Source organism: Archocentrus centrarchus, chromosome 5 (assembly GCF_007364275.1).
Source record: "Archocentrus centrarchus isolate MPI-CPG fArcCen1 chromosome 5, fArcCen1, whole genome shotgun sequence".
Taxonomy (NCBI): Eukaryota; Metazoa; Chordata; class Actinopteri; order Cichliformes; family Cichlidae; genus Archocentrus; species Archocentrus centrarchus.
In genome coordinates, this window is record NC_044350.1 from 469,746 (window position 1) to 495,273 (window position 25,528).

Consider the following 25,528-nt stretch of genomic DNA (forward strand, 5'->3'; position numbering starts at 1 on the left):
TGTGTCGATATAGTGAGATCCGATCTGAATTCCTGTAATGTGACCGCTAAGTTGAAATGAACCCTTTAATGTGCCTTATATATCAAAGGAGATGTTAATTTGATTTAAGTGGACATATTATAATTTGTTTACTGAGTACTTTTTCTGTATTTTGTATTGTTTCAGTTTCACACTCTTTTACGTTAAATCCTGTCCAACTACAACACGTGCCTGTTCCTTGGAGGAAGCGATGTAAGAGAGCGTTTAGCTGGCTGTGAATCTCAATATAGGACACGGGGTCACATTGAGTGCAACAGTACAATGACAGCAGATATTATAAAAGAAATTATATATTTTATAACAAACTTTTATTCTGTCTCTGATGATGACAGAGTGGGTCAGGCTGATTAAAGTGACCATTGGATCCATCCATTGGATTAAAATTGAGGCTCTGCTCTTTATTTACCTGTTGCCATGGTGACTCCAGGTATCAGAGCTCCATTGATGATGACTTTCTTTCCTTATTCACACACGCGCTAACTCAGGGTGAACATACTCAGAGTTGATTGAACTAACTCTGATCAGCTGTTCTGGAACGGGAAGCTCAGAGTTGCCAATCTCAGAGTTGATCAACTCAGATTATCTTTTTAAACTCAGAGTTTGTTGAACATGCTTCCTGGAATAGGCCCCTGGTGCTTGTGTTATGTTTTGATTTCCATGTCCTCCTGTTTGGTCAGTGTTCCTGTGTCTGTTTTGTTTCTCATGTCTTTGTCCCTTGTCTCATGTTTTCTCTTTCCGGTATTTCGGTTTCTGTTTTGATAATTTTTAGGTTCCCTCTATGTGTCAAGTCTGTGTGTACCTTGTTTGGTTACTTCCTGTTTTATTTTGACAGCCTTTCGTCCTGTGTGGTTGTGTTTAGTTTTGCTACCCCTTGTCTCATCTGTGTAATTATGTTCAGCTGTGCCCTTCACCTGTTGCCTGTTCCCTCATTATCCCTTTGTGTATTTATTGTCCATGTTTCTCCTTGGTTCTTGTTGGGTCATCGTTTGTTTCTCCTGCTGTGTGCTTCAAGTTTTGCGTTTTTCTATAGCTGGCTCCCATCCAGCTTTCTACCTCCTAAGTTTAATTAATAAATCTTAAGTTTAATTTTAGTTGTGTCTCATGAGTCCTGCTTTGAGGGCCTCTGCCTTGCTGACCACAGCTTCAAACGTGACAATTATACAATAAGCTCAAGTTATTCATGTCCTGTTATTTACAAATCAGTATCTATTATCCTACTACTACATGTTTGTATAATCAAAGTGAACTGTCATGGTCTGTCATGGTTTTACAGCGCTACAAATTTCTTAAAGTACGCTTAAAAAGAACAAAGAAAATGCAATGTATATATACAAAATACAGTACTATTCCCTTAAAAGTAAATACTGCCCAGAAAGTGAGCTGTCTTGGCAGAGGTTAGCACTCTCGGAGTGCTCCTTATTAATGTTCAATTTCACTGCAATCACAGTGAGACATATTGCCAATATTGCATTATTGCAAGGTAATGTGTGGAAAATTTGCAAAACAAAATGATTCCACTTACAGTTGCATGACCAGGTAGTAGTGTGTTTGACTCTCATAGAAATCTTCCAGTCCCACTACATTCTCATGCTTTATCCTGAAATAGTAGGAAACAGAAAGAGAGCTCGATGCTGTTTTTGGGGTCAGTGTCATATGTTCACAGATGCTGCCTGTTATTCTCTTTAACCTTTTACTCAGACTAGGCCTGTTTTAGGCAACAGAAAGAACAACATGTTTAATTAGATGCAAATTCACATGAAGCAGAGGGCTGTAATTGACTGAGTCTAAAGGATATTGCAAATTTGAGTGTGCATATGTGTGTGTTTTACCTCCTCAGCACATTTATTTCATTTTCCAGGTTGCTATGAGCAAGATGTTTTTTCTTCAGACATTTCAGGGCATACATTTTCCCGGTTTTCTTCTCCCTCACCATGAAAACTTCTGAAAATGACCCTCTGCACAAAAATAGCAAAAGCAGTGAGGACAAATTAGATCCTTGTTATCTGTTGATTCCAAATTGGCTATAGGTATGGTTATGAGACAAATGAAACACTTAAAGCACATAAGTGCTTTAAGTGTTTAAGTGTAAAAAAGTGCTGTTAAAATGGGTGTGTATCAATGGGCAAACATGGTTTATATAATATAATGCTTTGAGTGGCTAGTAAGGCTAGAATAGTAATGTATGAATGCCAGTTCATTTCCATTTGTGTAGAACAAATCTGGTTTGCAGTCCCACTTCCTGGGGTCATCCACCCCCCCCAAAAAAAAAAAAAATAATATAATTTGACCACTGGGGGCACTGCAAAGAGAAACTGGCAAACAAAAGCAAGTCCAACTCTTATGAGTTTAAATTTGTATGCGTTCACTCACACGCTCAGACACCGACACCTGTTCATAACACCTGCCTTTATATACATTCAGTACACCCATTCACATGTGCAGGCAGCCATTAATCCTGTAATGAAGTAGTGCTAGGATGTTCTCAAACTGCTGCTCTGACGTCAGCATTCACAAATCTCAGACACACACAGAAGCCTGACTCATTCACACCCCATGGTGAGGGGGATTATTAAGCAGCTTTAAAACTGCAGGAAAGCTCCTACCATTATTTTAACAACTCTTTGTTACTCTTTGTGACTACACTGCAGATTACCAGCAAAACACTTTTTAGCCACTATATGAAATAAACATAGTTTCAAAAACTAAAAGATGTTACCTTTCCAATCAGCTCTATACATTCATTTATAAGATTTACATTTGGGTTTGTCAAATAAGTAAAAATTTCATCTAACGGGAACATAAGCCTAACGCTAATAAAATACTGGTGTTATGGAAAACATTCTGTCTGGTTCCTGTACTAAGGAAATCAACATCATCAGAGCTTAACAACTATCCACCAGTTGCCCTCACATCACATGAAGGTGATGAAGAGGCTTGTCTAGGCCCACCTGAGACAACAGGTGAAAACATCTTTTGGCCCTCGGCAGTTTGCACATAGACCAAATCTGGGTGTGGACGGCACAATTATCTACATGATGCAGAGAGAGTACTCCCATTTAGATAGTAATGGCTGTACACAGCAAGGGTCACCTTCTCTGATTTCTCAAGTGCATTTAACACAGTAAGAGAGAAGATACAGGAAATGTCAGTAAACACGTCCACTATCTTGTGGATTATACCTGACAGACATGTTGCAGTATGTGAGAATGGGCGGTGCTCTGTCTGAGTAGTACAGAAGCTCCACAGGAGCCTGTTCTGTCTCCATTCCTGTTCATTTTGTAGACATCTTTCAGTACAAGTCTGAGACATGCCACTTACAGAAATTTTAATGATTCTGCACTGGTTGGATGTATTAGTGACCGACAGGAGGAGGATTATAGAGCACTAATGGATGATTTATAGTTTTTGCAAATGGAGTTAGAAAGCTGACTCCGTTCACTGGGATACAACTCATCCAAGTGACTTCTTCAATCTCAGGTAATTGAAGGTTTCCCTAAAATTATGAAAATTAGAGTTGCATGATGATAGAAACTACCACCTTTGTCTAACAATGAGCCACTTGATCAGTTTCCTGATCTTTTGGCAATATGAAAATTGTCATGGCTATGTGTGCTATTCACAGAGAATTGGGGAATTGCTGCAAATTCTAGAACTTTTCAAAGTGCTTTACACTTCAAGTTACATATTCTTACAGCACTTTATTCTATGCATTTAAGAGCTTTAGCTACCTTGCATTCAAACCTACATAAAATTTAAAATCACCAATTAACCTAACCTTTGTACCCAGAGGAAACCCACAGAGGAAGAGCAGGAAGCATACAAACCACACATAAAAAGGCGGCAGACAATCAGAATGTTCAAACCCAGAACCTGCTTGCTGTGATCCAACAGTGCTAACCAATCATAGGCTCACACATGCACTGCAGCCCTGAACTTTTTGAGAAATTATCTGCAAGCGGTTCATGTAAGAAAACAAATGCATCCCGACTCCTGCATGGTCTATTCAAGTAGCACCCTCAGCTACACAATATACAACTTTGTAAACTAGGAAGGAACTGAACACATCCTTCACCAAGGCCAAAGCCCCATAGCATATTCTTAAAGAAAGTGATCCAGTAATAAATGGGTTCTCCCTTTGCCTGTGCTCCATCTTTCAGCAAAGTTTCATGAAATTCAGTCTGGTAATTTATGTGTGGTCTTGCTGACAACCAGACAAATAAAAAAACTAATGAAAGTCAACAATGTTTTGAGGTAGTTGTACTCTCAACCAAACCTCTCTCATATAGAACCGTTACCTTCAATAAAGACAAACATAAGCAGTACTTACGAACCCATCTTCCCCTTGAAGTCAAACACATCCTTGATGTTACTGATGCTTTTCTTCCAGTTGCAAATGATATCTTTCTGCCCCATCTTGGCTCTGATGTTGCCGTAGATTCCTAAACCATAGATCACATCAATTATTAATAATTCCAATAGTGTAAACATTTACTTATACGCCATACCATGCAACACGTTTCAATATGATGAGTCAAGGATTCTTTATTGTCATTTGCAAGCAGTGGAATGAAATTCTGTCCTCATGTTCCAGTGTTTCCCGGTATGCAGAGTTGTGTGAGAGCAGTCCAGCAACACAGCCCCACCAGAGTTCAACAGTCCTACAGCTTCAGTGAAGAAGCTGTTCCTCAGTCTGGTGGTCCTGTTCTTAATGCTCCTCAGCCCCCCGCCTGGGTGTGTGGGGTCCTTCAGGATGGAGGTGGCCCTTTTCCTGCATCCGGAGATGTAAATGTCAGTGGTGGTGGAGAAGCTGACTCCAGCCGTCCTCTGTGCAGCCTTTACTACCCTCTGCAGAGCTTTCTTCTCTGCTGCAGAGCAGCTTCTGTGCCACACAGTGATGCAGGACCCCAGGACACTCTCCACCACATATCTGTAGGACTGAGCTTCTGAGTCCAGCGCGTTTCAACCTCCTGAGGAAGTAGAGGCACTGGTATGCCTTCCTGACCAGACTGGAAGTGTTGTTGCCCTGCGTGAGGTCGTTACTTAGGTGAACACCCAAGTACCTGTCCATGGGGACCACTTCCACTGCAGATCCTTCAATGTGCATGGGGAGGAGGGGGTGTCTGACTCTTCTGAAGTCCACGATCATCTCCTTTGTTTTTGCCACATTGATGCAGAGATTATTCTCTCTGCACCAACCCTCCAGGTCTTCCACCTCCTGCCTGTAGCCGGACTCATCATTGTTAGCGATGCATCTAACCACTGCTGTGTCATCCACACACTTCACAATATGATAGCCTGGGTGTTTTGCTGAGCAGCCATATGTGAACAGGGTGAACAGAAGAGGGCTCAGCACACAGCCCTGGGGGGAGCCAGTGCTGTGGATGATGGGGGAGAAGAAGACGTCATGGATCCTCACCGACTCCATCCTGTTCGTCAGGAAGACCAGGACCCAGTTACAGAGGGAGGAGCTCAGTCCAAGTGTGAAGAGTTTGTGCACCAGGTTCTGTGGAACGATGGTGTTGAAGGCTGATGTGAAGTCCACAAAGAGCATACGGACATAGGAGTCCTTAGACTCCGGGTGGGTGAGTGCAGTGTGAACCACAGAGGAGATAGTGTCCTCCATGGACTGTATCTTCGGGTATGCATATTGGTGTAGGTCCACAGTGACATTGATGGTGTCCTTGATGTGGGCCATAACCAGTCTTCCAAAGCACTTCATGACTATCGGGGTGAGAGCTACTGGCTGATAGTCATTCAGGCCTGATTCAGGATGTGGCAGATGGTGGCAGTCTTTAAGCAGGTAGGGAAAGCTGCCTGTATGAGGGAGGCATTGAAAATGTTCATCAGCACCCCCAGAGAGTTGGACTGTACAGTCTCTTAGCACCTGGCCAGTGATGTTATCTGGGCCAGCAGATTTGTGAGGATTAATCCTCCGTAGAATCCTCTTCACCTCTGCTGGGGTCACACTGAGGGGTTCTTATCTGGGTGGTGGGGTGAGTCGGTATTGGAGGGGGTGGTGGGGTCCTCAAAGCGGGTATTAGGCAGAGAGGGGTCCCTAGGGCATTGTGCATCTCTGGAGTTATAGTCTGTGATGCACTTGATGCCCTTCCACATGCCACGTAGCTCCTGGGAGAAGAGTCCCTGGATCTCCTGAGCATATGTGGCTTTGGCCCTCTTTATGCCAGCTGTCAGCTCTCTTCTGGCCCTCCTGAGTGTCTTTGAGTCACCAAACCTGAAGGCATTTGTACGTGTCTCGTTTGTTGGTGTTAACGTGGTCCAGTGTCTTATTTCCCCGTGTTTGTATAGCGGCATGCTGGTGAAACTTTGGCAGAATGTCTGTCAGGTTTACATGGTTAAAGTCCCCTCAATACCACATAAAATGCCTCTGGGTGCTTGTTCTGAAGCAACCTAAGGATGTTGTGTAGCTCCTTCAGTGCCTCATTAGCCTTAGCACCCGGCGGTATGTAAACAGCCATGACAAACACTGCTGCAAACTCACAAGGCAGATAATGTGGCCGACATTTAACAGTCAGATGTTCAATTGCCTCCCAGTAGTGGCTGTTCACCACACTACAGTTTGTACATCAATGCATAAGCTGCCCCCACGGGTTTGATAGCTGGCTGCATCCGCATGAAAGAGCAGCAGGCTGTGCAGTGAAAGCTGAGCTGAAGTTTGTCACTCAGTAAATTTCAGTCTGTGTATTGCAGCATTCTGGTGTATTCTGGTATATTTTTCATGTCTAACTCTGTATAACAAATTTAGTTTATTTACTGCATTAATTGCCTCTGGATGTATCAAAATAAACTGAATTAAAAACTGGTCAGAGTAAGAAAGATGGGATGCACTGTACCTTTGTAGAAAAAGTCAGGTTTGAATGGATATGATGTTGAAATAAATCATTACAGTAAACACCTTTACATTTATTTAGCTACTCAGTGAGTATAATATCCTCGTATCCTTCAACAAAGTAAATATGTGAAGGTTTGATGCATTCTATGTAAATCACACTGAAACTGATCAAAGCACATAAAATGTATAATGTATAATTAAAATTAATATTCTGAGTTTCAAAAGCCCTGCAAATTCAGTATTACATTACTATTAACAAACAAGCTTGCCCATTTCTCACTCTGGAGATGGGGAAATGGACAGGATTTTTTTTTTTTCATTCAAATAAAAAAATTAAATAGAAAGGAAATCTGTTTGAATGCTTGTGTAGAATGGAGAACTGAACCCATACCCTACCTAAAAACCTGTGTTATACCACTGAGGATTGTTTCACAACCCTTAAAGAAGTCACCCCAGTTTCCCCTTGTGTTCTTGTTATATAAATAGTTGCATGTCCAAGCCTAAGGTCAGTTCTCACAGAGTAAAGCCCATGTCCTGTCCGTGACACAGGATTCAAAATGGCAAAAGATTAGAGAGGCGAATGGTTACTTAATCTTCCCAGGCATTCACCCTGCCTTCCCGTTTCCTCCTGTACTGGTTCCAGGACAAAAACAGGGTTGTTTTGTTATCCTGGCCTTTAAACCTAAATTCCTTGAATATTTTATGAAATGCACCAGTAGTTGGCAGTGCACATCATTACTCATAAGTAAAGTTATGACATGTATATATTTTTTAGATTTCATGTGTGTAACATTTGATAAAATACAATAACAGGATATTTTACAACTTTGTATGCTGCTAGACAAATATTTCCATCAACATTAATACAACCCTATGTTAGTCTCTGAAGCTCTAAATGTCACCCCTTCTCCTTAGCTTTTGTAAGGAAAACATTTATTTAAAGAAAGAACAAAAGAAAGAAAGAAGCAGTTCAGGAATCGAACCACTGAGATGATATGATATAAATTAAAAGACTAAAACGATTATTATTAAGACATTATTGGATTAAGATTTAACTGTTTTGTTCTTTAGTAGTTACACTAAAGTACACTAGAACAAAGCAAGCTGCAGAAAATATTAAAAAGTTTTTCAACGGATTACATAAAGTGTTATTTATTTCAGCTGGAGACAAGAGTAGAGTGTTTCTTGAAATGTCGCGTTAAATTTGTCTATATTTACATTATAATTCTTAAGTCAAACTATTAGAATTTGCTGTGAGAAGAACACAGAATCGACACAGTTTAAAGACGTCAAGAAAATCCCTTACCTTAGACAAAGAAGTGAAATAAATGTAGCTTTTATCTAAGGAACGGCGCAGAGTTGGTAGAGGTGTCCAAGCGTTTATCTGTTTCAGGTGGACTGCGGTTCTTCTTGAGCAGGGGCGGAGTCTTGCCCATTTCTCTGCCCACACAGTTATCCCATTCCAAGAGGCATGGAACCTGCGCTATCCCGCCGGATACAGCCTCATCATGCAGTAAATGAAGCTGCACAATTAAAGGCCAGTTAGTAAAGTGGCTGTTCCTATTTTATGAAACTGCAACTGAATGCTTTGCTACATTCAGAAAAAACATTTCCTTTTAATTTATTCGTTACATGAATTCATATTTGAGTAAAACACGTTTCTGTAATTACCTCCGCCAAGGAGGTTATGTTTTTTGGTAACGTTTGCGTGTGTGCGTACGTGTGTGTCATTCTGTTTGTAAACACGATAGCTCTAAAAGTTTTGAATGAATTCTGATAAAACTATGTAAAGGTGTTGGAGTGGGGCTGGGGCCTATCCCAGCTGTCGTAGACCGCGGTCAAATAAGCCGTCAATTCTGAGCCGCAGCTAAGCCGCCGCTTAAATTTTTTTGCGCTTCTACCCTAAGTTTTATGGTAGTGCTCCTCCTTCGTTGCTGATTTCCGTTCAACGGACTAAAAACAACCTGTAATTATTTTTGATTTATATAAGTGTCCTTGTTATGCAAAGCACTATGACGTATCACAATAAAATGTATTATATTATGCATTTAAAGACAAAGTTAGTGTATTATTTTGGCGCAGTTAAGAGAAATAACTCACCAGAAGCCCCCCCCCCCCCCCCCCCCCCCCCCCCAAATGTGTTCCTTTATTCGTGTGAATTTTGCTGTAATCAACTTTTTCACCATGACCTGTACTACTTTTCTGCTGATTTTAATTTTATATGTGGCTATTATGCCTACAAAAAATTAGAATAAATAGAATCAGGCATAAGTTATAGGACGGTACAATTGTAATTATAAATTGTCAGTTCTGAACCTACAGAATAAAGTCATATATCACATATATCATATATGATATATTTTTTTAAAAATCATTAAAACGTATTATTTGATAACTGACATAAAAGTTTCTGTGGATTCATCTTCTACCTTATCCACTCTACCTGCTGTGAAGTTTCATCTAAAGTCGCTGAAGGATGCCACAGAAATTAAAGGACAAATCTGCTCAAATTAACCAAGGTGACTGCAATATTAAATACATCATATTACAAAAAATCATTAAAAACCCTCAAAAGTTGACATGAATATCTTTATTCATTTTTGGTTTCGTTTTTAATCCAGATATTACATCTATACACATGATAGATACAGCCGGTTTAGCTGATGGTACAATAATCAATTTGACTGGTTAAATGCTGCCAACGTGCTTGTACCTTGATTAAGTAACCCTGGGTTAATTTAAAGAGTTGTGATAACCAGTTTCGTGTGACCGCTTATCCTTACTGTTAATGTTAAGTGAATCCAAATAACAGACAGATACCCTGTTTATGTTGAACTCGCTTCGTAGTGCAGGGCCTAGGTTGGCTAATCACAGTGTATACCAATGACTGAATGTTTCTACAGTCATTGGTCTGTACATCGAACAACGTATTTCTAATAACAATAATGCGAATGCTGTTAAGCATCAACATTAATTAATTATTTTCTTTACCCTGCACAAAAGCTTTAACCCCTGGCTAAATAGTATAGCTGTCAAAATACGCATCGCACTGTGGCAGGCTTGACAGACTTCAGTCTAACTAGAACTAGATTTAAAATGCATTTTCCGTCTGACTTGGTTTTCCATAGCAATCAGCTATACATCAAGAGGTTTCAGAATTAAGAATAAATTATTTGCTGAGAGTTAACAACTGAGAATTAAAGTAAATGAGGAAAATAACCATATATAACACAGTAAAAAACGTTTCTATATCACAGGCAGCAAAATTTTGAAATGAATCTCAAATTAAGACAGAAAGAAGGCCCCTCTGCCGGTGTACGCGTGTCCCTTCCTCCTATCACTCACCCCAAAGAATCGCCTACGTCACGTTTTGACGTCGTGTTGATTTTGAGCGTAGAAGTAATTTATTTATAAACTGACGCAAGGGCGCTAAATCTAAAATAAACTCTGAATAAAATGTAAAAAAAAATACATAAATATTTTTGATGATACAGCTGCACGTATGAAAGGTTCGAGAAATTTGACCATAACACAATAAACTTGCTACGTTAACGTCAGGGAGCGTTAAATAGAAAGTACAGAGGAAAGTGGCTTGCTAACACAGCCGATCGGGCTACATTTTAGCTAGCTAGCTAACATTAGTACGAGTGTAGCTCTTACTTCTGACGTTATCCTGCAAATATTGTTTATGCTAACTTATCGACTTCCTTTAATTTATGCGTTGCTATATTGTGGAGTCATAGGCTCACAACTAACGTTTAAATGGGTAATGAGACAACGCTAGCATTAGCTGGCTGCCCGTAGGTTGCTTAAGAAACCAGCCATGGCCAGCGATAACTTATTTAGCTCCCACTAGCCGACTAAGTTAGCATTCCTGGTTACAGTTTGGCTAACTTGAATCATTTGAGTTTTTGTGTGACAGAGGTTGACATTACTTCGTAGGATTATGGCACCTCGCATACAGCTGGAGAAAGCGGCTTGGCGTTGGGTGGAAACTGTAAAACCAGAAGAAATCGGGCAGGAGCATATCGAGCTAGCATACCGAATCAACCTCCCGGCCTGCAAAAGAGGCACCTGCAGGTACAGTATTAACATTTTTTTTTAAAAAACTATGCGTTTGTTGTGCTAGCACGTGTCATTAAAAACATAATTAGTAGAAGTACATTAGGTTTTAAAGTTAAGGGCTTAATGGTCGGTTCACTCGCTTCCTCATGGCTTGTCGGACAGTTCTGTAGATTATATGAAAACTAATAAAGAGCCACTCTGGAATACAACATTACACAACTTAGCTCACACACAGACACTTCACAAGGTAGTGTCTCGTGACAGTCGGCTCCATTTCCTATCGTTACAGTATAGAATTATTACTTATGGTGCCCTGTGGCCCCTACCGACATATAGCAGGCACAGTTCAATGTGTGGGTGGTTTTGTATGTATTAGACCACCATTAAACTGTCCACATTATCACAACCTGCTTTGTTTACGAAAAATGTAGCCAAAGTGTGAAACAGTAAAGTTAATGATCATCACTTGCTATTCCAGGAGGAACTGCAAAGGAAATCCCAATTGCCTGGTGGGCATTGGTGAACAGGCATGGCTTGGAGAGATTGATGAAAATGCTTTCCACAGTATCGATGATCCAAATTCAGAACGTCGAGACAAGGTACTGCAAATTATTTTCTCACAGGCTTTTTTTTAATCAGTGAAAAGCCATCCTTGCTTGTAGATTGACCGTTGGAAGCTTGGCCACATGTAGAAGAAGTATTTAAAAAGATACAGGTAATTCTATGTGCTATTGCTTGTCTCTCTCTGTGCCCCCCTTCTAGAACACATTTGTTGGGTTGACCAACCTTGGTGCAACATGTTATGTCAACACATTCCTGCAAGTATGGTTCCACAACTTGGAGCTGCGTAGGAGCCTCTATCAGTGCCAAAATTCCAGAGCAGAGGAACACAACACTGAGTCTGGTATTACTCAAACCTAAATACTGGGGTGCATCTTTGTTTTTATTTATTCCCCAAGTTAACTCAGCATGTTTTAATCTGATTTTGACAAGTGTTTTTGCTTTGTTGTGCATATACATCAAGTAGTGCACAAATCACTGGGCAATGGTTAGTACTGTCAGCTCACAGCAAGAAGGTTCTGGGTTCTGGTTGACTGGGGCATTTCTGTGTGACATTTGCATGTTCTTCCTGTATCCGTATAGGTTTCTACTGATGGTGGCTTTCTCTCAAAGTCCAAAGACATGTACATAAGGTTAATTGGCAGATTCTAAATTGGCACTATGTGACCTATAAGTGCATAGAATAGATGGACAAATGTGTTTGCACTTAAAAAAAAACAAAAGACCCCAAAAAAGAGTAAGACCCAGGAGGGAAAGAAGTCCCAGCATTTTATTTTTCTGTTGCCCAACGCCGCATGTAAAATACCGGGACACGACCACACGGTAATTAACACCTGCACAGGCATAAATGCCTGCAACAACATCGGCCACTTAAGTAGGTTATATTGTAGCTCTACAAAGACCCAGTGCTGAAGTCTGAATCAGGCGTAAGCTGGAGGAGGTGGCTGGGGGAGAGGGAGGTCTAGGCTTCATTGTTCAGGCTGCAGCCCTGTGGCCTGGCCCCAGATGAGTGGAAGAAAATTAATTTTATTATTTATATATATTTTAAAGGCTTTATAAACTTCCTATACACCTATAAACCCTTCCCACTCTTATTAACCTTTTCCACACTCTTATAAACACTTCATATGCTTTTAAACACGATAATTTCACAAAAACACAATACTGCAGAGTTACACTACACGCAGAGATCAGATGTTGATGTGAAGTATACAAGGAGAGATACTGAACAGTTGGGCACAGCGCGGGAGAGCAAACAGACTGATGCTATGGTCATTGAGCCAATCGGCACCCAGGATACAGAACACAGTTCCGTGGTTGTCACCTTCCAACCCATCAGCCAATAGGGTGTTTTGTACACTCTCACATTGGCAGACTTGCGCAAGGGGTAGTGGCATATAGTACTGCGTTTCCATTGTGTACAGTACGGTATTCATTTGCTGATGAATTCCCCGCAAAATCTCCCAATATAGTGAAAACTCCACAATACAGAATTTTATATTATATTTATATATATATTTTTTAAACGCAATAAACTGAAGCCACAATAAGAGAACCGCAATATAGCGAGGGATGACATGCAGTGTTCATAAAGCACAATGCGCAGTGCCACACAGTTAAGCAGCATTTAAAGTGCAAAAAAAATGCAATTAATGGTTTCAAATGCCTTTGTTTAGACACTTTTTGATAGTTCTAAAGTGTAACTTGTTATCTGAGTGTTTCTTTTATACTAGCCGATTAGTCAAATTTTTCCCCCTCATTTAGTTGACTAAGAAAATAGTCACCAGGAACATCCCTAATACTTATACAGCACCTTTTCACGCAATTTGAGCAATCAAAGCACTTTCTACAAGTCTCATTCACTCAATTACACACACACACACACACAAATACAGTGCTTTTATTTATGACTAAGCGCTTTTTATCTAACATTCACAAACACACTCACACTCCAATGGATACACTGGGGCAACGCGGGGTTCAGTAACTTTTCTGACATTTCGTTTAACCCTCTTAATTGGAGGGGAAGGCGAAATGTTAAAAAAGTAACTTAAAGGGCCAAATTGTATGTTATTTTTGACATGGGTTTCGGCACCCCTGCTTTAAGGAGTCAGTAAGAGTAGAAAAGTGTTCTAGTGTTCTCTAAATGCCACTCCATTTCTGTTATGACCAGCTTTCTATGTTCAGGAATTTCAGTCATAACCAGCAAAATTCAAGCGTTCTTCTATAAAATGTGCATAAGGGCAAAGACTCTTGTGGACTAGAACTCATTTATGATTTGTGATCAGGGGAATTGGTAACTTTAAGTGTTCTGAATGCATTTTTCAATAATTCACATATATTGTGAAGGCTTATCATCCTGTCCAATAGGCATCTCTCTCTATTGCAGATTACGAACCCCAGTCCATCTGTGAGCATCTACAGTATCTTTTTGCGCTCCTGCAGAATAGCAACAGAAAGTACATCGACCCTTCAGGGCTGGTGAAAGCACTTGGTTTGGACACAGGGCAGCAACAGGTACATCCAGGCATAAACCTGAGAAAATATTTCATTATTACACTTGACATTTTGAGAAATAACTGGATGTTTAGAGTACTGTGCAAAAGTCTTGATTCACCCTTCATTATTTTGGTTCCAAGGAGCCACAGTTGTAATCTTTTAAGGTTACCTTGCAATCATTCTTGAGGCTTTTTGAAGGTTTTTTAAAGCTTTTACTCCTCAGCCTAAAAAGACTAATGGGGTACCATCACCCCGCCGGGTGGGCAGGCAGTCAAATTTTCAACCTTGTGAACGTGAACTCGAGAATGAGTTATTGGTGCCGTAGATGCATCGACCAAAAATATTGGACGAGTTAGTTATTACCCTAATAATGCCAATCACAGAAAGGGACAGTATTATCAGTGATTGATATTTATTATGATTCAAGCATTTCTTATTCTTTGATCTTATTTACCTAGTTGCTTTTGGATTGATATGGTGAATAGAGTCATTAAGGTAGCCAGCTGTGTGTGTGTGTGTGTGTGTGTGTGTGTGTGTGTGTGTGTGTGTGTGTGTGTGTGTGTGTGTGTGTGTGTGTGTGTGTGTTTTTCTTTTCTCATTGCACACTGGCTGCTTTTTCACTCATTTTCAAGTCCAGTCCTTGTACCCGACCATTTTTTGTTTAAGTCACTTAACACTGACCTATGAATCATCCAAGCATATGTCAGCATGTTGAGCAGTGTATCCTTACAAAAAAAGGAGGAAACTAGACAAGTGGAGGACAAAAGAAGTAATTTCAGGCCTGAAAAATATCTATAGCAAATGGACAGCATGTGAAAGTCACATCCTTAAAAGACAGGACAAATGTCAAGAAGCCATTCTTATGGAAAACGGGGAAAAAAGCTGAAGTGTGCCAAATTACTGGTGGTTTGCACTGCTGCCTCACAGCAAGAAGGTCCTGGGTTCAAATCCAACATATGGCCAGGGCCTTTCTGTATGGAGTTTGCATTTTCTCCCTGTATCTGTATGGGTTTTCCCCAGGTACTCTGGTTTCCTCCCACAGTTCAAAGACATGTAGTTAGTGGGGTTAGGTTAATTGGATATTATAAATTGCACTATAGGTTCGATTTTGACTGTGAGACTCTCCGTGTTGGCCCTCCGACAGAGTGGCAACCTGTCCAGGGTGTACCCCGCCTTACACTCTATGGTGGCTGGGATAGGTTCTAGCCTCCCCCTCCCACTACCCCTCCCTGTGACCCTGAATTGGATAAGCAAAGAAAATGGATGCCAAATTACATAAGAACTGGACTAAAAATCAGTGGCAACAGGTGGTCAGGAATGATGAGTCCAAATTTGACATTTTTGCTTCTGATTGTCTTTTGTGCATATGGTGGTGGTCAGGACAGGTACAACAGTGATTGTTGTACCTGTTTTTGCCTTATTCGCTGTATTTCCCTGTTTGCACATTTCAATAAATTACTGAACCCATTTCCGATTTTCCTAGCAAAACATAAAGAGGGGTGGCTCAAGCCTTTGCACAGTACTGTATTTCAGTAGGTTTCCTTTGTTTGGGTCTTCCCCAGAATTGTCTGACAACTTTGTAGAGTTTTGCAAAAGTCGCACACATTTAAAGTACCAGTTCCCAAATTCTTAAAATCTGACCAAATGTTAACAAATTGACAATTTTTTTTCTAACTAGTTTTCAGGATTACACAATATGTTTATTATTGCAGGCTTGGTTTCTCTACAGAGCACTGAATTCAGACCCTTTATTTTCAGGATGCCCAGGAGTTCTCAAAGCTTTTTTTGTCTCTGTTGGAGGATACACTGTCCAAGCAGAAGAACCCCAACCTGCGGAATGTCATTCAGCAGCAGTTCTGTGGACAGTTCTCCTATGTTACAATGTAAGGCCTCTTAGTACTTAAACTTCTTTAACTAAGTATTGTTTGTGTGGGAGTGAGTGTGATTGTTTTTTTTTTCTTCTTTTCCACATCTGTGATGCACTTCAAAACTTTAAAGGGATATGATAGGTCACCAGTAACTTTTTTCTTTTCACATTTTTTATTTATTTTTATTTAAACCTTTATTTAACCAGGCAAACAGATTAAGAAAGCTTCTTATTTACAACTGCAGCCTGGCAAAAGGCAAAGCCTTTTGAGGGTAAAGGAATAGGGAGAATCAAACAAACAATACAGAACAACGAATAGCAAAACAATATACAAAACAAAACACAGGATTCTAGCCAGAAAAAGAATTTCAGCCTGGTGCGCATTTCTGTTGGGGGTGGTGGCTAATTAGCATTAGCTAATTAGATAAAAGTTAGATAATATTTTGTATATAATATTCTGTGATAATGGTTTGTCCTACTGGTCAAAGAAGGCACCTGAATCTGAATGGACCATGTGACTTGATGGCAATAGGGAGTGTGGATCCCTCTAGTCTGTACAATCTTCTGAAAATAAGATGCAAGTTTACCTGCAGCTATTATTATTAATAAACATTCCTCAAGCAACACGTTTGTGTTATTCTTGTGAGTCAACGAAGACAAAAAACAAGACAGGCTCCTGGGAATTTATGTTTAATAGGAAACCCAAAATTGTCCTTGGAGCTCCCTTTTTCCTCTACTTCCCCCTTCGGTTTCACGCTGGTCACTATTTTGCCCTGCAAAATCAAGCGTGAACAGGACCGTTGCAAGATCGTGCGTGCACATTGTGAACAAAGCTGGCCGAAGCTGGTGATAGATTGCAAATTGCAGTGAAATAATACTATAGTCCAGCAATCTAGCCAGAGGGGGGAAAAAAAATTAGTCTGGTATCGGCGATGGGGTGGCATATGTGGAGAGTGCGGAGTGTACGCCTGCTTGCTAATTGCAGTGATAGAACAGTTCGATAGCGAACTGGTGAAATTCTCAGACCAGCACAAGACGACCTCAGCATGGCGCAGTGCTGGGTGATCAACCCCTGGCTAGAACCCTGACAACAAACGAAAATCATGAAATCATAGTAACCACACTAAGTAATAAAACATCTACAGACATCCTTGAAAAAGTTTTTCAGATGACTCTTTAAAAATGGGAACTAAAACAAACGTCAGCCTCAATGTTTTCTGAAACAAGTTCCAGTCATTCAGAGCAGCAAAAGCAAATGCCATCGAGCCAAAACGAGACTTGGTCATCGGACTCTTTAATAATAAATACTGTGAAGATGGGATGTTGTATCTCGTAACAGACACCGGTTGCAGTAACTGACATAAGTATGAAGGTGAATTACCCAAAAGGTTTTTATACAGTGCCTTGTGAAAGTATTCGGCCCCCTTGAACTTTTCAACCTTTTGCCACATTTCAGGCTTCAAACATAAAGATATAAAATTTTAATTTTTTGTGAAGAATCAACAAGTGGGACACAATCGTGAAGTGGAATGAAATTTATTGGATGTGTTAAACTTTTTTAACAAATAAAAAAACTGAAAAGTGGGGTGTGCAATATTATTCGGCCCCCTTGCGTTAATACTTTGTAGCGCCACCTTTTGCTGCAGTTACAGCTGCAAGTCGCTTGGGGTATGTCTCTATCAGTTTTGCACATCAAGAGACTGAAATTCTTGCCCATCCTTCCTTGCAAAACAGCTCGAGCTCAGTGAGGTTGGATGGAGAGTGTTTGTGAACAGCAGTCTTCAGCTCTTTCCACAGATTCTCGATTGGATTCAAGTCTGGACTTTGACTTGGCCATTCCAACACCTGGATATGTTTATTTGTGAACCATTCCATTGTAGATTTGGCTTTATGTTTTGGATCATTGTCTTGTTGGAAGATAAATCTCCGTCCCAGTCTCAGGTCTCTTGCAGACTCCAACAGGTTTTCTTCCAGAATGGTCCTGTATTTGGCCCCATCCATCTTCCCATCAATTTTGACCATCTTCCCTGTCCCTGCTGACGAAAAGCAGGCCCAAACCATGATGCTGCCACCACCATGTTTGACAGTGGGGATGGTGTGTTCAGGGTGATGAGCTGTGTTGCTTTTACGCCAAACATATCGTTTTGCATTGTGGCCAAACAGTTCGATTTTGGTTTCATCTGACCAGAGCACCTTCTTCCACATGTTTGGTGTGTCTCCCAGGTGGCTTGTGGCAAACTTTAAACGAGACTTTTTATGAATATCTTCTTGCCACTATTCCATAAAGGCCAGATTTGTGCAGTGTACGACTGATTGTTGTCCTATGGACAGACTCTCCCACCTCAGCTGTAGACCTCTGCAGTTCATCCAGAGTGATCATGGGCCTCTTGGCTGCATCCCTGATCAGTCTTCTCCTTGTTTGAGATTAAAGTTTAGAGGGACGGCCGGGTCTTGGTAGATTTGCAGTGGTCTGATACTCCTTCCATTTTAATATGATTGCTTGCACAGTGCTCCTTGAGATGTTTAAAGCTTGGGAAATATTTTTTGTATCCAAATCCGGCTTTGAACTTCTCCACAGCAGTATCTTGGACCTGCCTGGTGTGTTCCTTGGTCTTCATGATGCTCTCTGCGCTTTGAACAGAACCCTGAGACTATCACAGAGCAGGTGCATTTATACGGAGACTTGATTACACACAGGTGGATTCTATTTATCATCATCAGTCATTTGGGACGACATTGGATCATTCAGAGATCCTCACTGAAATTCTGGAGTGAGTTTGCTGCACTGAAAGTAAAGGGGCCGAATAATATTGCACGCCCCACTTTTCAGTTTTTTCAGGCACTGTATATGAGAGTAAACCAGTGACGATAAGGGCAAGTATGTAAAGAGGGCCATTTAACCTGAGAATAAAGCTGACAATAATTGTATCCAACTTATGAAGAGTATTTTACATGCATGTCTATAATACTATATCTCCATAATCAAATAAAGGAGTATAGTTTTTTCCAACAGTGATATATTTTGCAGCCAATGTAAATGAAGAACAATTTCTGTACAAGTAACCAAGTCTCACATTGAGCTTTAATTGCAATACATTAATATAATATGAAAAAGATAAAGCAACATCAACAGTATCACCCCCTATAGTGATAAAATCCAACATTTAAAATTTAAAAGCAAATTCAGCTCAGTAAAGGCCAGCTGTATTTCTTAGAAGGCATGAGCATGTTAGTCCTGCTCCAATGCCCCTACCTGGAGGTCTTCCACCTTTTCCTAATTTACCTGACTTTACAACCTCATCAGCAGTGGGGCCGGTTGCATATAAAATTGTATCATCATATTGATGGACTGAAGCCCCAGTTACAGACTGTGGAATATAATTAATAAAAATCGAAAAAAAGAACTGAGCCCCGAGGCACACCAGTATGAACAGGAAGCAGCTGTGAAACATGAGAATCAAGCTTTACTTGCTGCATCCTGTTAAAAAGATAATTAGAAAATCATGTCAGTGACTGACCTGAAATTCCGATACAATCGAATTTTTGTAATAGGATGACATGATCAACAAATAGTCAATTAGTTGTTTATTTACAAGTTTCTTAAAAACCTTTGATACACATGGAAGAATGTATATAGATATATAGCAATTAACAACTTGATTACCACCCTTAAAAAGAGGATGAACAATTGCAGCTTTCAGCAGGAATTTCTGCTGTTAAGAGATTTGAAAGTGCTTGTCAATGGTCCTGCAATAATCGGAGCGGCTGGTTTTTTTTTTTTGTTTGTTTGATTTTTTTTAAAACAGCAATTGTTTTAAAGAATAATGGGGCAAGTCCATCTAGGCCTGACGTTTTTTTTTTTTTTAGAATTTAAGGAGAGCAATTCCTTCCTAACCTCATATTCTTTAATCAGTTGAAAATAAATTTTCTGAGGAATGGGGTGAAGGCCAGATTGAAACTGATTAAGAATACCACTGCACATGATGGTTTAGGTGAGTTCAAGAGTTGTGAACTATTATCTGAACTTGCAGATATGGAAGCAGAAACACAGCCAACATTTGTAAAATGTTCATTAAAAAGTTAGCTATTAGCACTTAATCCATTAGTATAATGTTATCCTCTATACGAGATGGGGTGAAGCTGAAAGCTTATTCTCCAACTGCTTTGCACTTTGTGTAAACTGATCTTTAAATAGACTTTGACACACTCATTGTGTTGCTTTATTGCAAAGTTGGTGATAAGCAAGCCAGTCATTCTCTTTCCCCGTTTGCTGTGCTTTACACCATTAACTATTTTTTTTTTTTTTTTGCTGCAGTAAGGCTGACAGCTTGCGAGAGAACCAAAGACTACTCCTATCTTTTATTCAGACTGCTGGCTTACTTGTGGTTCCTAGGATACTTAAGAGTAGAATGGGAGGCAGAGCCTTCAGCTTTCAGGCCCCTCTTCTGTAGAACCAGCTCCCAATTTGGATTCGAGAGACAGACACCCTCTCTATTTTTAAGAATTGGTTTAAAACTTTCCTTTTTGATAAAGTTTATAGTTTATAGTTTTGATAAAGTTAAAAGTTAGTTATGCTGCTATAGGCCTAGGCTGCTGGGGGAGTTCCCATAATGTTTCTTTTTATTCACCTCTTTTTACACTATTTATACTTCATTCTGCATTTAATTTAATTAATTATTATTAATCTCTGTCTCTCTTCTACAGCGCATGCCTTTTGTCCTGTCTCTCTCTCCTCAGCCCCAAACAGTTGCAGCAGATGACTGCCCCTCCCTGAGCCTGGTTCTGCTGGAGGTTTCTTCCTGTTAAAAGGGAGTTTTTCCTTCACGCTGTCGCCAAATGCTTGCTCATAGGGGGTCATTTTGACAGTTGGGTTTTCTCTGTATTATTGTAGGGTCTTTACCTGTAATACAAAGTGCCTTGAGATGACTGTTTGTTGGGATTTGGTGCTTTACAAATAAAATTGAATTGAATTGGTGGTCAGTCCTTCCACGAATCATCAATTCTGTTTTTAAAACCCTGAAAAATTAGCTTCTGACTTTAGTGAGATCATTCAAAATCTGATGTCTCTTTTTTCAGTGCTATGCCATTTTCTGAGAGTAGCAAATACAAAAACTGTGTAGATTTTATGTCAAAACTCTTGCTGCATTATGTCATGGCACCTTGTACATATCTTCTTTGCTGAAAATCAAATTTTCCATCAGTCTGTCACCTTGATAACCTGACAGAAATGTAGTTTGAACACCAGTTGTGAGCCAAGGCTTGACAACTCACTTACAATTGTGAAAACTGGATAGAATAGCCTTTATGTTCTTTCACGTAAAACTGTACAGTAATTAAGACTCAGGAAATTTACTTTTGAGTGTGCTAAATTTCTTTTATAATGTGTCTTATAATTGGCTAGGTCCTGTCAAAGTACAACAATATGGAAGACAAGAATAGGCTTTTGCAGAGAGGAAGTTGTCTTGTTACACACAGAGAGACTGTTTTTTTTGTTATGTTATTACAAGTTTGCTGCTTTATAAGTGTGGTTTAGTATAGTTTTTTACCCCACAGCCAAAAAAGGCTGATGGGGTATTGTCATCTCCTCACCCAATTTTCATCTTTGTGAACACCATAACTTGAAAAAGATGTGACCTAGGATTTTCAAATACCAGATACCATAGATGCATTGACTAAAAATCTTAGACAAGTTAGTTCTTACCATAATACAATCACAGAAAGTTACAGTTATCTCAGTGGTTTATATTTCTTGTGATTTTATCACTTACTAAATTAATTTCCTTTTTATTTATATAGTGCCAAATCACAACAAACTGTCACCTCAAGGCACTTTAAATTGTAAGGTATTGACCATACAATTGTTACAGCAAAAACCCAACAATCAAAACAGCCCCCCAGTGAGCAAGCATTTGGCAACAATGAGAAGGGAAAAACACCCTTTTAAAAGGAAGACACCTCCAGCAGAACCAGGCTCAGGGTCATCTGCCATGACCAGTTTGGGGTGAGAGGTGGGAGACAAGGCAAAAGACATGCTTTGAAACAGAGGCAGAGATGAATAATAACTAATGATTAAATGCAGAGTGGTGTATAAACACAGAGTGAAAAGAGTTGAGTAAAAAAGAAATACTCAGTGCATCGTAGGAACCCCCTAACAGCCTAGGCCTATTGCAGCATAACTAACAGAGGGCTCAGGGTCACGTGATCCAGCCCTAACTTGTATGCTTGATCAAAAAGGAAAGTTTTAAGCCTAATCTTAAAAATAGAGAGGGTGTGTGTCTCCTAAATCCTAGGAACTGGTTCCACAGAAGAGGGGCCTGAAAGCTGAAGGCTCTGCCTCCCACTCTACTCTTAAGTATCCTAGGAACCACAAGTAAGCCAGCAGTCTGAGAGAACAGTGCTCTATTTAGTACAGTAATATGATACTATGAGGTCTTTAAGATAAGATGGGGGCTGATTATTCAAGACCTTGAATGTGAGAAGGATTTTATCTGGTTAGATATCATGTTTCAAATGTTTGTAGGGTGAAGTACAGTAACTTCAATTTTATCTGAATTTAGAAGTGGTAAATTAGAGGTCATCCAGGCCTTTATGTTTTTAAGACATTCCTGCAGTTTAATTAATTGGTGTGTGTCATCTGGCTTCATAGATAAAACTGGGTATCATCTGCATAGCACTGAAAATGTATGAAATGCTTTCTAATATACAGCCTAGGAGAAGCATGTATAATGTAAAGAGAATTGGTCCTAGTACAGAACCCTGTGGAATTCCATATTTAACCTTAGTATGTGAAGAATACCCCATTGATTGAACAAATTGGAATCTATTAGATAGATCTGATACCTTTAATACCTACAGCTCTGTAATAAAATATTGTCGTCAACAGTATCAAAAGCTGCACTGAGGTTAAGTAAGACAAACACATATGAGTCCACTGCCAGAGGCCTTAAGATCATTTGTAAGGTCATTTGCTAGTGCTGTTTCTATACTGTGATGAATTCTGAATCATAATGGAAACTTTTATAATAAACCATTTTTCTGTAGATGAAGTTATCTGTTTTAGTACTATTCTTTCAAGAATGTTTTGAGATAAAAGGAGGGTTGGAGATTAGTCTAAGACAACTGGGTCAAATGATGGCTTTTTAAGTAATGGCTTAATTACTGCCACCTTACAGGCCTGTGGTATGTAACCAATTAATAAAGATCGATCATATTTAAGATTGAAGCATTAATCAACAGATGACTTCTTTGAGTCATCTTATAGGAATGGGATATAATAGATAAGTTGATGGCTTGGAGGAAGCAACTATAAGTTAACTCAGAAAAATCAACCAGAGAGTCAGAGTCTAAATAAAGATAATATAATAAAGATATGTCTTTGAGATGGTTACGAATAATTTTTTTCTCTAATGGTTAAAAGTTTGTTCCTGGTTCTTTCTTACCCATTTGCTTTTGAATTGATATGGTGAATAAAGTTCCTAAGACTCGTATGCACCTCATTAAGATCTAAGTTCTAGAACTAGTACATAAGGGGATTTGTGCCATCTTAAGATTCTACTCCAGGAGGCTGCTGGGTAGCACTAGCAGCCAACAATATTTTTCTTTTCTTTCTTTTTTTTAAATTAGATTCAGCATTTGGATTGCTTCATAAATCATTCAGAGGTACTCAGGAGTTTTATGGTTTTGGTTTAAAGAATGGGAATGCTTTTTAAGTGTTACAAGCCAAGAATGTGGAAGAGTTTAGGACTTTTTTTTTTTTTATAAACTCACATGACATTTCGAAACTCAAAAAACTTTCAAAAATTATGCAACTGACAAAGTAATTATACACTATCTATAAAGCAGGTGGAAATGCAGATTTTTTTTGGTGTGGTTATTCATCAGGTGTAACCAGTGTGGACGATCATCTGCTCTTCCATCCCGGTTCTATGAGCTGGAGCTGAACATCCAGGGCCACAAGAACCTCACTGAGTGTGTTACAGAGTTCTTAAAGGTAACTTACCACACTCATTGTCCTTAAATCTGCTATAGCAAATCACTGTAGATGAGTGTATTGCATTATGTTGTGTATGTCAACAATTAATACCCCAGCATAAGAAGAAACAGAAGCACAGGACATACACATTTAGAAAGCACTGATGTCTGTGTTGAAAGTATACCACAAAATAATGTGACATGCTTTTTACATAGGTGATTTTTTTTTTTTTTTGTATCAGTTCATTTAATATGTCCAACACAGAATAACTATTTTATCTGTCCAGTTTGAATTAAAATAGTTGTTTTTTGTTTGTGTGTACGTGTACCCCATAGTTTAATTGGTGTGTAATGTTCTGGCTTCTCTTTAGTTTTGTGTTGTTGTTTTTAATGATTTCCTTGCACCTCACTTTGGAGGAGGAGAAGCTGGAAGGGGAGAATCGCTACTTCTGTGAGAGCTGTCAGAGTAAGCAGAATGCCACCCGAAGGATCAGGCTGCACAGCCTTCCTCCAACCCTCAACCTGCAGCTCATGCGCTTTGTCTTTGATAGGTCAGCCACCACTCTGCCACCACTGTATTGTATTCTATGTGTAAAAATCATAGACAGTAGAAAACAATGTCGCATCCGGGTCAGGAAAATTAGGCCTAATGTGGAAGTGCCTTAAACCTGCCACCAGATGACAGTAGCTGTAGTTTCAAAAACACTTATGGTCCTATAAAGGTCTATGGAAAAATTAAGTTTCTGAATTGACCTCTGTAAAAACTTTACTGCTGAGTTTGTGTGCTGGTCACTCATTTTGGATCACAGTGAAAGAAAAATTTAGCCTTGAGATGCTGGGCATATTATGTTTTAAAAGGTAGGATTATATGTAAAGCTAATTGGCTAATGACTTGTCAGTCCTTAGCTAAGTGAACTATTTCACAGTCAAACCCACCCTTCCTTGTCAGATCAGGTGGAATCACTGATCTCAAGACTCAAGACAGAACAGCACTTTAAAAACCAATGGAATATGTTGTAGTAGCTGCATCCACCACTTCTATTGTCTAAAGTAAAAACACTCAGCATTAAAACAGAGTAGCTCACCTTGGAAAGAGAACCATCTCATGCAAATCTCAGTTAAAGTGACTGTAGTTTTCTAAAAAAGAAAAAAAAATTAGTTTATTTTTTAAAAATATATTTATTAATTTTCATTTTTAAGAACAGAACACGACCCAAAAGCTCAGCAGTGCAGTCTACTGGAAAAAAAAAAGGAACAACCAAAGAAAGTTAGGGGGTCTTACGTATTTTCATTATTTCTTTAGTCCTAGTCTTAAGAGGTAATAAATTCTTGGGACAAGATGGTGGGCACGTGCCCTTTAGTATAATCCAAGAATAGTTTCCATATGCAGCCAAAGTTATCAGTTTTAGTCAAGTGGGATGTATTCCAAAGTAAGCTTCCTCCACCCAAAGAAAGTAGGCAACTTATTAGAAATCCACTGCAGTAAAATATTCTTCCGAGCACAGAAAGTTAAAATATTATGCAACTTACTCTTGTTTTTCTTAATATGTTTACTCGCTAGACCAAGGAGAAGAGACACTGGATTGAGACTGATGTTAATTTTACAATCAGTTTTAATAAACTGTTGGTGCTTCTGCTGGTTTGAGATTAGAGGATTTACTGAACTGTGGTTTCTC

General features: G+C 39.5%; 2 protein-coding genes across 7 annotated transcripts in view; one reads left to right on the top strand and one right to left on the bottom strand.

The window, feature by feature from the left end:
• camk1ga (calcium/calmodulin-dependent protein kinase IGa) overlaps positions 1–8,330 on the bottom strand; it is a 37,480-nt gene extending 29,150 nt beyond the window's left edge. For 2 of the 3 annotated variants that reach the window (XM_030728583.1, XM_030728582.1), the window contains exons 1-4: positions 8,196–8,330; positions 4,367–4,478; positions 1,869–1,994; positions 1,562–1,636 (exon numbers count right to left, since the gene is read on the bottom strand). In XM_030728583.1, the coding sequence (XP_030584443.1) occupies positions 1,562–1,636; positions 1,869–1,994; positions 4,367–4,452 (287 nt within the window). In that variant the 5' untranslated portion in view covers positions 4,453–4,478; positions 8,196–8,330. Of the gene's footprint in view, positions 1–1,561; positions 1,637–1,868; positions 1,995–4,366; positions 4,479–8,195 lie in introns of those variants that run through there. The other variant, XM_030728584.1, reaches the window with a different exon arrangement.
• A 1,938-nt stretch (positions 8,331–10,268) lies between these two features.
• The window catches only part of usp48 (ubiquitin specific peptidase 48), a 31,654-nt gene continuing 16,394 nt past the window's right edge, over positions 10,269–25,528 (top strand). Inside the window, exons 1-8 of one of the 4 annotated variants that reach the window (XM_030729924.1) lie at positions 10,269–10,398; positions 10,832–10,969; positions 11,433–11,553; positions 11,717–11,858; positions 13,905–14,032; positions 15,773–15,897; positions 23,763–23,871; positions 24,270–24,403. In XM_030729924.1, coding sequence (XP_030585784.1) covers positions 10,836–10,969; positions 11,433–11,553; positions 11,717–11,858; positions 13,905–14,032; positions 15,773–15,897; positions 23,763–23,871; positions 24,270–24,403 — 893 coding nt within the window. In that variant the 5' untranslated portion in view covers positions 10,269–10,398; positions 10,832–10,835. Of the gene's footprint in view, positions 10,399–10,451; positions 10,970–11,432; positions 11,554–11,716; positions 11,859–13,904; positions 14,033–15,772; positions 15,898–23,762; positions 23,872–24,269; positions 24,404–25,528 lie in introns of those variants that run through there. The other 3 variants (XM_030729923.1, XM_030729922.1, XM_030729925.1) reach the window with 3 other exon arrangements.